Source organism: Phyllobates terribilis, unplaced genomic scaffold, assembly GCF_046119375.1.
Source record: "Phyllobates terribilis strain yellow unplaced genomic scaffold, ASM4611937v1 Scaffold_12__6_contigs__length_324123572, whole genome shotgun sequence".
Taxonomy (NCBI): domain Eukaryota; kingdom Metazoa; phylum Chordata; class Amphibia; order Anura; family Dendrobatidae; genus Phyllobates; species Phyllobates terribilis.
The window spans coordinates 252,438,473-252,452,621 of record NW_027362772.1 but is presented as its reverse complement, the minus strand read 5'-3'; the positions used below and the strand labels follow the sequence as shown (position 1 = coordinate 252,452,621).

The following is a 14,149-nucleotide window of genomic DNA, read 5'->3' as shown; positions in this document are numbered from 1 at the left end:
ATTTACAGCAAGACTGACAATCTAAGAGACAAGCTGCAAGATTAATGTCCGTTACCCGAGCTGTTGTGTGTGGTTGTAGGGTCAGGGGCTGGGCGCAGCCTCAAGGATATCACATTTCTGACTCATTTGCAGACTCCTTGAATTTACTGATAGGAGGCCACACACACTGTTGGCTGTGAGTTTCTACAGCATGGCAACAGTTCTCTGTTGGTGTAGCTCCAAATCGCAGCCAATCACTGCCTGAATCCTACAGGGAACGTAAAGACACCTGGACGGACTGCCGTCATCATAAAACCCTGTGATATTGAAGCCATTGCGCAGACACAACAAGGTTGCTCCATCCAGTTTGGGATATGGCAGATTTGCCTATAGCAAACCTGTCAGAGGAAAATTAAAATCCATAAGACATCTCACCCTCATATTGAACATATAGGATTAATAACTGGGAAAGTTAGAAAGAACCAACACTTCAACCTCCATTGATGTGGGACTCCACATTGAAAATATTGGATTAATGATAGCTGGGGAAGAGAGAAACTAATAACTGGGAAACCAAAAACGAGCTGACATGCCAACCTCCATTGAAGTAGGGATCTCCTGCAGGTAATTACAACAGGAAATTTTCTCTGGGAAAAAGACACCAAGACAGATTCGTATACTCAAAGTCAGAGAAAAATTTTCCTCTGATCAATACCCTGCTCCCTGACCTTTTGGAGCAAGTGATGAATATTGGGGTTTGTATCGATCCAATATTTAAGGGAGAAATATTTTGGGTGTTGTAGCGAAGGGACGAACGCAACGCATTCACTCACATCACCGTAAAGCCATTCTAACCTCTCCAACTTAATAGACCGACGGATAGTGCTGTTCACGAATTGTTTCACCTCTATAGAAAGGTAAACTCGTGATAAGAAACATGACAATATCTACAGCCTGGGACCTCCAGGGGCGAACACATCTTGGAAGTTGGGGATCTCAAAATTCTGAAAGGCCTAGCACATCCCCCACAACCAGCCCTCATAAGAACTCACCAAGGGGAGATATGTGGGCGTAACCTTGCTCTAATAAAAAGCAGAATTGGGTGTGGGTATTTTGTCAGTCCTGGAAGATACAGCTTGCTGTAGGTTCTGTCCATTTTCCTAAGGAGTACCTCCCTCCGCTAAGCTCTGAGCCATTTTTCCGTGACATCAGGTTTAGTACTTTTCTTTCGTTATCCCTTTTATTCTACGTAATTGAATATACCATATTGTTTGGGTTCCATTTTGTATCACATTTGTATATATTTTTTTATAAACACTGTCTTTCTGGATTAAATATATAAAATTGAATAGCTGTGTTCCTCTTGCTCTGTAAACCGCACCCCTGAAGCCATATACTACCTGTAAAGGGTGTCCAAACGGCTTGTATAAATGATTGATGGCGGCAGCTAGGAGTTCTTTTCATTATTGAGGAGTTGGCAGTGACCAACATTCATGGTCCAAGTATGAACTGGCATATCTGGACCGGTGGAGGTCTTTCTGACCCAAATCTATACCTATGCATTTAGTTCAGGTCAGGAGACCTGGCAGTCGGGCCAGGTATTGAGATCAGTAACCTGGCACTCAGAAGACTCATGGGTTCTTTTTATAATTTTTAATAAAGTAGTGCAGAAAATAAACAGACGTTTCGGTCACATTAGACCTTCATCGGTGTACTACAAAAATAAAAAATGGCAGTAAGTATCATATAGAAAGGTGTAAACAATACAACTAAATCAATGAGAACAGACATGGTCAAACCAAACAAATTTGTCATGGGAAGTGCTTAAAGGGAGTACAACATGGGAAAATAGGATGGGAAGGGAAGGAGGATTAGGAAAGGGAATGGTGGCAGATCCTAAAATCTTATGGAAAGGAACCTACCAGTTTGCGGAAGTGGGTATATTAAAGCAGTAGCCTATTAAGTTCTGTTAGCTGTGGGGACAAAGATAAAGGAATGAGTGCCATAACCTAGGCCTTTACTAGTATAGAGAGTGAGGGGATTGCCTATACTAGTAAAGGCTTAGGTTATGGCACTCATTCCTTTATCTTTATCCCCACAGCTAACAGAACTTAATAGGCTACTGCTTTAATATACCCACTTCCGCAAACTGGTAGGTTCCTTTCCATAAGATTTCAGGATCTGCCACCATTCCCTTTCCTAATCCTCCTTCCCTTCCCATCCTATTTTCCCATGTTGTACTCCCTTTAAGCACTTCCCATGACAAATTTGTTTGGTTTGATCATGTCTGTTCTCATTGATTTAGTTGTATTGTTTACACCTTTCTATATGATACTTACTGCCATTTTTTCATTTTTGTAGTACACCGATGAAGGTCTAATGTGACCGAAATGTCTTATTTATTTTCTGCACTACTTTATTAAAAATTATAAAAAGAACCCATGAGTCTTCTGAGTGCCAGGTTACTTCTCTACATGATTACGGGCTTGTAACCCTACCTGGGCACCACCATTACTCCAGGAGTGCGGTAGTTTTCATCTATTTATATACCAGGTATTGAGATCAGAGCACAGTCTGAGTTTTATAAATGTGTGATACGAGTGGCCTACAAGTCTGTCCTAGCAAGAGCTGCAGGTAGTGTAAAGACAAGCAGCGTAAAGTCCTGTGTTGGGCTCTATAGAAGCTATGATCGCTTAGCTTCACACCAATGTGTTGTAATAAAGTTTCACATGTAATAATAACAATTCACAACACTTAGAGTACATCTCCAATTTATTACCTATTATTTTACAGATATTAATATTCATATTTGTAGATCTGGCATCACCACCATGTGTCAGTATTACCCATGTACTGATAAGCGGGTCCATCACTGTCTTTCTTTACCCCTCTCTGACTTCGAAGGGTTACAAAGCGACTAGAACCACAAATAAACTCCTCATTTGGAAAGAACATACTGTATGTATATATATATATATATATATATATAAAAAAAAAAAAAAAAAAAAAAAAAAAAAAGATTAAAATAATACTCATTCAGCACAAATTTTAGGCAATCTTGTTTTTTTTCCATAGATCTCTCCCTCAATCTTTCATATTCCCATATATACACAAATGTTTTTACAGCTGTCCTTTTATCTTTGTTTTGGACAAAATACCTGAAGGAGGAAAAACACTTAAAAAAAAAAAAAATAAAAAAATAAAATAAAAAAATCTAGGAAAATGAAGCATAATAACAATGATAGAGGATAAGGCCTGAGTGGGTTTGCGTCAATAGAAGCAGATGGTGTGAAGGAAGGTCCGTCCACTCTTGTCCTCAAACTCCTGTAGTAGTTCATCTATCTCGTTTTCCATGTCGTCTGTGTGTTGTATCTGGAAGATAGAGACGGACATTTTTGACATATTCCATGGTGCCCATATGCATTGCTAGATGAAGCTTAGGAATCCTTGAGGAATCAGCGGATATTGCTGTAGAAAAGCTATAGCGAGCCTTACATATCCCATGAAGAAATGTGGCTGCTAGAGGTGGGTCTTTAAAGAAAAGTGATCCTCCTGCTCTACGACGATCACATGAACAGTGGCTGTTATGAGAACACCCATTTGATAATCCGCAGCACTGGTCTGTAATTGGTAGACTTTTGACTTCTTGGCCAGAATGATATAACACTCGTCTAACCCTGGAACGAGAGCCTCTAGTAGAGACGTTCTGTCCTTTGAGGCTGCCAGTAAAGGCCAGGAGATTAATAGACTGTCCTAGTTCATAAATTAAGATAGGAAGGAGTTTTGGAAAGACTAGTCTTCCGTGGTGCCAATCATCTGGCTTCCTCATTGTAAAGAGTGTCCGGTATACAGTGAACCATTATAGGTAGGCGACTATGTAACTTACTGTAAGGTCCCACCGTGCACTCAGTCTCTCGTTTGTATGGCGCTTTAGAAGGGAGGGCAGCTATGAAACCTATACAATACTAATATATGCTGTGCCTTAGGAGTGATATCAGAGTGTCAGCCACTCAGACTGAAAACAATCAGATCTCTAAATCGGGAGCATTAAAAAAAAATAAAATAAAAAAAAAAAATCACACACAAAAGACTTAAAAGTATATACTCTATAATAACTAGTTGCAAAAAAAAAAAAAAGGAAAAAAAAGCTGTATTACCCCTTTTGGGCCACAAGGTGGCATACACTCCAATGAGCTTTACTGAACACTTTCTGGTATGAGGCCTCACAATGCGCCTGCAGTATTACAGAGGTATTCTGCAGTAGAAGCTTTAAAAAATAAATAAAAACTTACACATTGGCAAAGTTCACAAATTAGGAAAGCTCCTAGTGTGGCCTCTTCGTGATTGTCCTGGATATCGACATTGATGACGTGCACGGGCTGACATGTTTCTTGTTCTCTGGAGTTCAGGTCTGTGGAATAAACGGCCCATAATGAAACGAGGAGCACTGCAGTCTGGAAACTACATTATTCTACTCAACCATGCAAAAGATGGCCGCTATACACAATGACGTTCCTTGAGGTACAGGACACATTTAAATATGTTCAAAATTCTGTAAAGTTTTCTAATAGTAACTATACATTTTTTTTTATTATTTTGTCCAGCACGCTTTATTAGGGGATTTGCCTCCATTCCTATAAAAATAAATAATGCATACACCAGTGGCTTCAAAACCTCAGCTTTTCTCCAGTCTATTTGTCTTGAGCGGAAATCATATCAGGATGTCCTCACTTGGAGTGCAGATGATGGCAGTGAATGTCCTCACTTGGAGTGCAGATGATGGCAGTGAATGTCCTCACTTGGAGTGCAGATGATGGCAGTGAATGTCCTCATTTGGAGTGCAGATGATGGCAGTGAATGTCCTCACTTGGAGTGCAGATGATGGCAGTGAATGTCCTCATTTGGAGTGCAGATGATGGCAGTGAATGTCCTCACTTGGAGTGCAGATGATGGCAGTGAATGTCCTCATTTGGAGTGCAGATGATGGCAGTGAATTTCCTCATTTGGAGTGCAGATGATGGCAGTGAATGTCCTCATTTGGAGTGCAGATGATGGCAGTGAATGTCCTCATTTGGAGTGCAGATGATGGCAGTGAATGTCCTCATTTGGAGTGCAGATGATGGCAGTGAATGTCCTCATTTGGAGTGCAGATGATGGCAGTGAATGTCCTCATTTGGAGTGCAGATGATGGCAGTGAATGTCCTCATTTGGAGTGCAGATGATGGCAGTGAATGTCCTTATTTGGTGTACTGATGATGGCAGTGAATGTCCTTATTTGGTGTACTGATGATGGCAGTGAATGTTCTCATTTGAAGTACAGACGATGGCAGTGATGGGTCCGCTCCTGTCTCCTCTGAGTGTTCTGCTTATCAGACCAATCTCTTGCAGCGATGTCTCCCCACACTAAGGCCTCATTCAGACGTCAGTTTTTTTTCACGTATGAGAAAAACGGACCAATTATTTTGAGCATAGTGTGGTCCTTGTCATCAGTTTTTCTCTTACATGGAGTAAAAATAAAAAATGTATACATATATTTATTATATAGCACTCGTACAAGAAAAGCAGATGTCTGAATGAGGCCTCAGTCACAGGTGCAGAGCTGAGGCTTTCACTGCCATTAACTGTACTCCAAATGAGTACGTACTGGCAGCTCTAAAGCAGGTAAATAGGCTGGGGGAAAGAACTTACATTAAATTTTTGTTTTACAGTACTAGAGACAAATCCCCTAATAAAGTGAATTGCAAAGTTTCATAACTTCCAATGCTGGACAAAACTATTAAAAAAAAATGTTTAGTTACTTTTTAATATAACTCCTTATAGTGGACAATTCAGTTTTATCACATACAAGCCACCAAATACTCTGCTCCGAAAGAGGACGCAGTTAACCCCTCTTGGGCTAGCTCACACTGCACACTGTTCATACATTGCACTCGATGATAACAGCAAGCTATGAGGCTCCCTCTAGTGGTGGCTGCAGGTCTATGCAAGTGATATGGAGACCCGTATCAGAAAAATATCAGGAATCAAAGAAAATTCTGGGACTGTCCCCAATATCAGATGTGTGGGGGTCTGACTCTCGGCACCCCTGCCTGTAGGGACCATGGCGCTCCACTGAACCCTTCGTAAGTCCGGTATTGCAGCTCACAACAATCGCCTGTGTAGGATACATACAGTACTGACTCACCTTCAACTACTTGATCGTAGACTCTCTCCTCGCAGGTAATCACCAGGTCAAAGTGGTCTTTGCAGTTCTGAAACCTCTCCGGCCGCGGTTTGATCCTCTTGTTTCTGTCCAACATGTGTAAAATACCGTTCTGTGTATATCTGAATGATCTGGGGTTAAGGAGCCTCATCAGTAATAAGACACAGTACACACAATATGGGACACATCCTAGTCTGCACATGCAGGATTTACACGCCGGTCTAATGTCTGACATCTTAGAATTTGGAGAGCCGTAGATTATTCAAGGTCCGGGCAAATGTAAAATTGCAAAAAAAAAAAAAATCAATTTATGGGTCTTTTCATTAGAGCGCATTAACTATTAGCAACCGAGAATATTCAATCTAGTGAATGGCAGTTCTCAATCAATAAGAGAAAAGCTTCCAGCAAGATTTGTGTCGATCTGCCGGGACACGAGACGCGGACGGACTCTGGTTTGCATTTAAATTTTATGCAGTGTGCTAATTTTATCAACTAAGGGGAAAAGAGGCCATTACCGGCATACATTTATTCATTTAACTAAGGGGGATGGAAACGGCCGGTGACATTATTTGCCCATTCGTTAGGCTATTTTACAATTTAATAATGGCTCTCTCAATAAGCTTTACTTAAAGGGCAAAGCAATGTGTGTCCTTGACTTGCCCTCTTCTGCACAGATCAGATTCCCACCTAAGCATTTCCTAACTATCAGAAAACTGAAGACGGAGGGACAGCCGCCACCGTAAACCACTCCCGTAGGATCGGTCCCCTCCATGAGCCTTCTAGGTGTACGTCCACATGGGAAAAAAGAGGAGTGGAATCCATGATGAACGGTTTGGGACTTTTGCTACAGGTTGCAAAAACATGAAATCCACGTTGAAAATGTGCAGTGAAAAGTGACAATATTAAGATTTGACAACCATCAGACCGATCAATTTCCTCCCCGATTTTGGACGAATCTTAAGCCGTGTCCACACTGTCCACAGTGAATTTTTTTGCCACAGTTTCTCCAAAAATGAGGGGTTTTGAGTGGAAAAAAAATAAAAATTGCTGCGCTTTTGGAAAATTGTGGCAAAAAACTCCTCAAGGATACAATGTGTAAACCTGGTCTTAAGGTGAATACACAATGCAGATTTTCAATTTGGATTTGTTTGCAGAAAAAAAATCCTCAGCGTAAGAACTGCAGCTAGCTTAAAGGGGTATTCCCATCTCAAAGATCCCATCCCAATATATAGTAGGTGTAATAATTAGCAAATAACTCCAGTTAGAAATGTAGTATAGTTCTTTTGATTAGCCATCTTGCTTCCCCATGTGCAGGGCATTGCCGTAGCTTAGGTATCCATGGTTACGACCACTAACAACTATCACTCACTACATGAATAGTCGTAACCATGGATACCTAAGCTACGGCAATGCCCGGCACAAGCTACGGCAATGCCCGGCACAAGCTACGGCAATGCCCAGCACATGGGGTAAGCAACATGGCAAATATAGCAAATCAGAAGAACTATATTACTATTTGTTAATATTATTATTACACCTATTACATATTGGGATAGGATCTTGGAGATGGGAATACCCCTTTAACGAAATTGTAAAAAGTCTCATCTACAAGTTCTGGAAATGTACTCATGTAAAATAGATTTTTCCACAGAAAAACCTAGGCATGTTACAGCAGATTTGGTGCAGATTGCAAAGTGTTAAATCTGCAGAAAGAATTGAGGATTTAAGAATGGACACTGCAAGTCAATTTACACAAAAAAATAAAATCGGCAAGGAGTAGATGGGATTTGCTGAAATCTCATCTACTTCGCCGACGACTCTTGCTGGTCATGTTGGTCTTTTATGCCGATTTCTGGCTCTGATTTGTCGTTTGAAAATGCAGTTTACGGTCTTCTTCACACAAATTGCGGCAAAACCTGCTAATATACTAAAAAAAGCAAACATACATACAATGTAAATCAACCTGTAACAATCTGAGTTGTGGGTCAGATCTGCTGCAGATTTTTGCATGTACAATATATAGCAGATTACAGTACTAGGCGAGTAAATGAGATTTCCATCCACTTTGTGGACATTTGGGTGTGGAAAAAAATGGGCTGAGCATTCCCATACATGCACTGCACTCATTTGGCTGTGGAAATACTAGGGATTTCTTCACTTTTAACGTAGAAGCAGTAAAATTTGTAGGTGGCACAGATTTACAGCTAGATCTGCAGTAGAAAATGTGATGTGCCATGTATGGCTCAGGTACGATGCTTCATGAAAAACAAAATACAACTGTACATAAAAAGATATAAAATCAGTAAAGTACTAAACCTGAGTACACAAACACAGACGCCTAGAATTTGTACAGCCGTTCTAGATTTCTCCATATTTGGAGTGAACCACAGCGTCACTATCAGTGCTCCTGATCACAAGGGTGCAGATAAGGGAGCTTCGGTCCCCGTCCTTGTGATCGGGGATTGAGCGGACAAGTTAATCACTGTTTAATGAAGTTCTGGAGCTTTCTGATCCCAGTTCGTTGTCATTAAGGGCTTGTTAAGACAAGAGTATAACAAGCCAGTGTGCATGCGGTCACATTGTAGCCATTATCCAAGTGCACATGGCCAATTTTATAGGCAGATCATTAAACAATTTTTTTTTTTTAAAGAAACAGCATGCGCCATCTTGGTCGGGTTTACAGACTACAGTAATGCTTGCAATGAAAGGCAATGCGGACAATCACAGTCACGTCTGCAGTTTTTGGTCACGATTGACCAGATTTTCAATACGGCCACCCTTACTCTGCCTAAATAGGATATTTTATTTCTTATATAAAGCTGAAATCCTTCTCCATGTCCAAACGGTGTCTCTTAGAATACAGAACATTTCTTTCAAAATGCACCAATTTAGGTAAAAAGTGCCTAAACGATTCTACAGTGTAGCTCAAAATGCTTACGGTGTTACGTTAAGGTTCTGTTCACACTTGTGTCATGGCTTCCGTTATGATAGTATAAAATGGTAATAATGATCTAATGGGCAAATTAGGTAAAAGATTTATAGGATAGGATTGTTTTCTGCGCTATACTATCGCAACCAAGAAAAAAACAAAAACAAACATTCAAAACCAGATAAAAAGTAGTGATGCAAGTGTGAATTGAAGCTTCCGTCTCGTGGACCTGCTCAAACAACGACTGTGGTACATTAGGTCTCATGGACCTGTCTGTACTAAGACTGGTGCACAAACATGATGTGAGCCCACCTTAGGCCTCATTCACACATCTGTGAGCCAAGTACGTGAAGCATCCTTATTCACAATTATAGTCAATGGGGTTGTTCATACAGCTGGACAGCACAAGGTTTGCATCTGTGTGTGTCAGAGAGTAACACTGCAGTGTATAGGATACGCTCTGCAGTCTCTATCCCCTCCCATCAGTGAGAAACCACTGATCAAACATTGATGGTAAAAACTGAAGCACTGACCAAACACTGCTGAACAACGGTCACACAACAGATGTCTGAATGAGGCCTTACATGTATTCTCCCCACAGGTAAAACTAGAGAAACGGCTACGCAAAAAAGATGAGCGATTACATTGTTTTTCACTTTAAAGGTTCAGAGAAGAAGACTAGAACTATAGAGCCACCTACTGGAAGCAGCAATCCTAAAAGTGGGACATGCCAGACTTGGCTTGTCACTCTCCACAAGGTGAAACATAACCCCTTAGACCTCAGTCAGAGGCCTCTCACCTAGCCAAATCAGATCTCACACTTTGCACTGATGAGGGGCAACACCCCGAAACATGTGTCTGCAATATCAGGAAAAAGAAAAAAGTATAACACTGAAGGCATCAAAACTATGAATTAACACATGTGGAATTATATACTTAACAAAAAAGTGTGAAACAACTGAAAAGATGTCTTATATTCTAGGTTCTTCAAAGTAGCCACCTTTTGCTTTGATGACTGCTTTGCACACTCTTGGCATTCTCTTGATGAGCTTCAAGAGGTGGTCACCGGAAATGGTTTTCACTTCACAGGTGTGCCCTGTCAGGTTTAATAAGTGGGATTTCTTGCCTGATAAATGGGGTTGGGACCATCAGTTGTGTTGTGCAGAAGTCTGGTGGATACACAGCTGATAGTCCTACTGAATAGACTGTTAGAATTTGTACTATGGCAAGAAAAAAGCAGCTAAGTAAAGAAAAACGAGTGGCCATCATTACTTTAAGAAATGAAGGTCAGTCAGTCCGAAAAATTGGGAAAACTTTGAAAGTGTCCCCAAGTGCAGTTGCAAAAACCATCAAGCGCTACAAAGAAACTGGCTCACATGAGGACCGCCCCAGGAAAGGAAGACCAAGAGTCACCTCTGCTTCTGAGGATAAGTTTATCCGAGTCACCAGCCTCAGAAATCGTAGGTTAACAGCAGCTCAGATTAGAAACCAGGTCAATGCCACACAGAGTTCTAGCAGCAGACATCTCTTCAACAACTGTTAAGAGGAGACTTTGTGCAGCAGGCCTTCACGGTAAAATAGCTGCTAGGAAACCACTGCTAAGGACAGGCAACAAGCAGAAGAGACTTGTTTGGGCTAAAGAACACAAAGAATGGACATTAGACCAGTGGAAATCTGTGCTTTGGTCTGATGAGTCCAAATTTGAGATCTTTGGTTCCAACCACCGTGTCTTTGTGCGATGCAGAAAGGGTGAACGGATGGACTCTACATGCCTGGTTCCCACCGTGAAGCATGGAGGAGGAGGTGTGATGGTGTGGGGGTGCTTTGCTGGTGACACTGTTGGGGATTTATTCAAAATTGAAGGCATACTGAACCAGCATGGCTACCACAGCATCTTGCAGCGGCATGCTATTCCATCCGGTTTGCGTTTAGTTGGACCATCATTTATTTTTCAACAGGACAATGACCCCAAACACACCTCCAGGCTGTGTAAGGGCTATCTGACCAAGGAGGAGAGTGATGGGGTGCTACGCCAGATGACCTGGCCTCCACAGTCACCAGACCTGAACCCAATCAAGATGGTTTGGGGTGAGCTGGACTGCAGAGTGAAGGCAAAAGGGCCAACAAGTGCTAAGCATCTCTGGGAACTCCTTCAAGATTGTTGGAAGACCATTTCCGGCGACTACCTCTTGAAGCTCATCAAGAGAATGCCAAGAGTGTGCAAAGCAGTCATCAAAGCAAAAAGGTGGCTACTTTGAAGAACCTAGAATATAAGACATATTTTCAGTTGTTTCACACTTTTTTGTCAAGTATATAATTCCACGTGTTAATTCATAGTTTTGATGCCTTCAGTGTGAATGTACAATTTTCATAGTCATGAAAATACAGAAAAATCTTTAAATGAGAAGGCGTGTCCAAACTTTTGGTCTGAACTGCATATTTTTAACATTTACAGCTGTTAAAAAAAAAAAAAAAAAAACAACAACCTGGAATTAGGGGCTGTCTGGTTTTAGGATATTGAGGGCATATGTGGGCAATGATCAGATATAAGATCTCCGGCATGTTGACCAGCTTTTTTAAATCCGCCGATCAATATGAATCACTACATGTGGGAGGTTTTATTTCTGATCATCATCTACAAGGTTGTCCATCCTGCTGGATCCTATTCCATGCAGACTGATGACCGGACTTGGAGAGGCCCATCGGCTAGACAACGTTGGCTTGAAGCTCAGCATAGTGTCACAGCCGTGCCCTTTGATCGCACATTGTCAGGTGACAGCTTGACCATACAGGTAAAACTGTAACAATGTCATTCATGGTGACCCGTAATAGTGCGCTTAGCGAGGTAGTCTTCCTTCACATCTCCCCAGTCTGAGAAAACCACTAATTCTTAAATATCTTTACGAGAGGTCTTCAATGTAAAAATCGGTAGGGGTCTGACACCCCACAGATTATCTGATTTCAGCTCCAGCCGAATATAAATTGTGAACTGAACTGGAACAGCACATCGCCGTAACCTGTGTAGTGGCTGCTCAGCGCTGATCTGCAGTTCTCTGCAGCGGCCACTACACAGTGTACTGAGTTGTGTAAAAACAGCTGATCAGAGGACTGCCAGGTGGTACTAGACCCTCACAGATTTGCGGGGTTGGCAGGGAGTCTGAATATCATAAGGTCAAACAACCCCTTTAATAGTAAAATTCATCCTACAGCCACATCAGCACTTACTCTTTGTCTGGAAGCAGCATTGCCTCATCAAGTGGGATGAGGAAACCCTGTTCTGCAGATAGCAGCGGGTTGCATTGAGTAATAATTGTCTAAGGCGGAGAATATCCCTTTAAAAGTCACTAGGGGCGGCTTAAAGAAAATAAGTTTATTTATAGTGTTCAATGGCAGCTATACAAATCTTCTTGAGAAAATGTAAGCAGCAGAAAAATAAAAGCTCCCATCTTTAAAAAATAAAGTTATACATATGACAAAAACCAGCACATGATTCTGAAGCTAAAAGTGAAATTATGGAAAAAAGTTGGTATTACAAATTTTGTTTGCTTCACTGAAACTGGTCTAATTATTTTGGGGCTAACCAGGACAGGTTTTCAGTCTGTGGGTGGAAACGAGAACGTTTTCATTTATTGATTAAAAAAAAAAGAAAGAAAGAAATTCTCAAAATTTAAGATGTGAAATAGAAAGTAGATAGTAATACAGCAGAGCAGCAATGTGTCATATAAACACACAAATCCATCCCTCTGCCCAATTAAAGTTGGATAATAGACCCTCGCCTCATCTGGGTGTTAATAAACTTGCAGCATTTTCTCTTCAACATGGTAGAATGACTGCATTGTATAAATTACTAATTTACCCACGAGAGGATGGAATAAGCAAAGGCACAGAACACAAGCAGAGGCTGTGCCTACACTTTAGGTTACTCACTTTTTGGTTGCAACTGTTCAAAAATCACATTATTAGTATGTCTTCAGTGGTAAGAACGCGTTTTAGGCTGAGGCTACACAATGATCTTTGTCGCATCACAGCAATTCTCAGAAAAGTTGAACAAAAACCCTTCAAAAAAAAAAAAAAAAAAAAGTTATCCCCTTCAGCTGGATAGGGTATAACTTTGCTGGCAACTAGAGGTCTGACTGCTGGGACCCCCACAGATTGGGGCTCTGGAACCTCATCTTGAATGGAACAGGTGCACAAGCTGGACCTCTGCACTCCATTATCTCCATGCAGTCCCGTTAACGAAGACGAGGTAGAGCATGCGCACCTTCCCTCGCTCCATTCAGGTCGGGCCTGTAGCCTTGTTTTCAGGAGAGCAAGTGACTCACTCCATTTTAGTTTCTCTATCGAGGGTTCCACTCCGGATTTTGGCTCACAAATACCTGTGTAAAATACTGACCAATTCTTGAGGAGTTAAGACCCAAGGCCATTACATTCCAGAGCCCCGATCTTGGAATTGCTGAGGGATTATTGCTGACGGATACCAGCAGTTGGACCCGAAGCGATCAGCAAATTATCTGCTAGGAAATAACTTTTTCTTGGGAATAAACCTTTAAAGCATAACATTCGCTATAGTTTCTATTTAATATATCAGCAGTACGTGAAAATAAGCATCTTTGTAATATATCTTATCAGAGAAATTTGCTTCTCTCTCTGCCAAAACTGATCAGTCATTATTATCAAAATCTGTATTGAGTGAAGACAGACTTACACTTCTATCACAGTAATGGGGATCAGTAGCAGCCGCCATTTCCTATGTAGCTGGGAGGGGGAGGAGCTAGAAAGCTCCTCCCTCCTACATAGACTCTTATAGGCAGCGGAATTGAGAATTTTGATGACTGATCTATTCTGGCAGAGAAAGAAGCAGATTTCTCTGATGAGATATATTACAGAGTTGCTCATTTTCATGTTTACTATTGATTTATTAAAAAAAAATTAAAAAACTGTTACTCTTTAAAGCAAAACCAGGTAAAACTTACACTTGTTATGCCTACTTCTTCCAGTCCTTATTTTCCACTGCTCCCCTCATGCCCTGGGCATATCAC

The 14,149-nt window shown here is 41.1% G+C and overlaps 1 protein-coding gene across 1 annotated transcript in view; it reads right to left on the bottom strand.

The window, feature by feature from the left end:
- Nucleotides 1-2,942: 2,942 nt before the first annotated feature.
- Nucleotides 2,943-14,149, bottom strand: part of SSU72 (SSU72 homolog, RNA polymerase II CTD phosphatase) — a 54,468-nt gene continuing 43,261 nt past the window's right edge. Inside the window, exons 3-5 of the mRNA XM_073656838.1 lie at nt 6,164-6,303; nt 4,272-4,390; nt 2,943-3,351 (exon numbers count right to left, since the gene is read on the bottom strand). Coding sequence (XP_073512939.1) covers nt 3,250-3,351; nt 4,272-4,390; nt 6,164-6,303 — 361 coding nt within the window. The 3' untranslated portion in view covers nt 2,943-3,249. The remainder of the gene's footprint in view (nt 3,352-4,271; nt 4,391-6,163; nt 6,304-14,149) is intronic.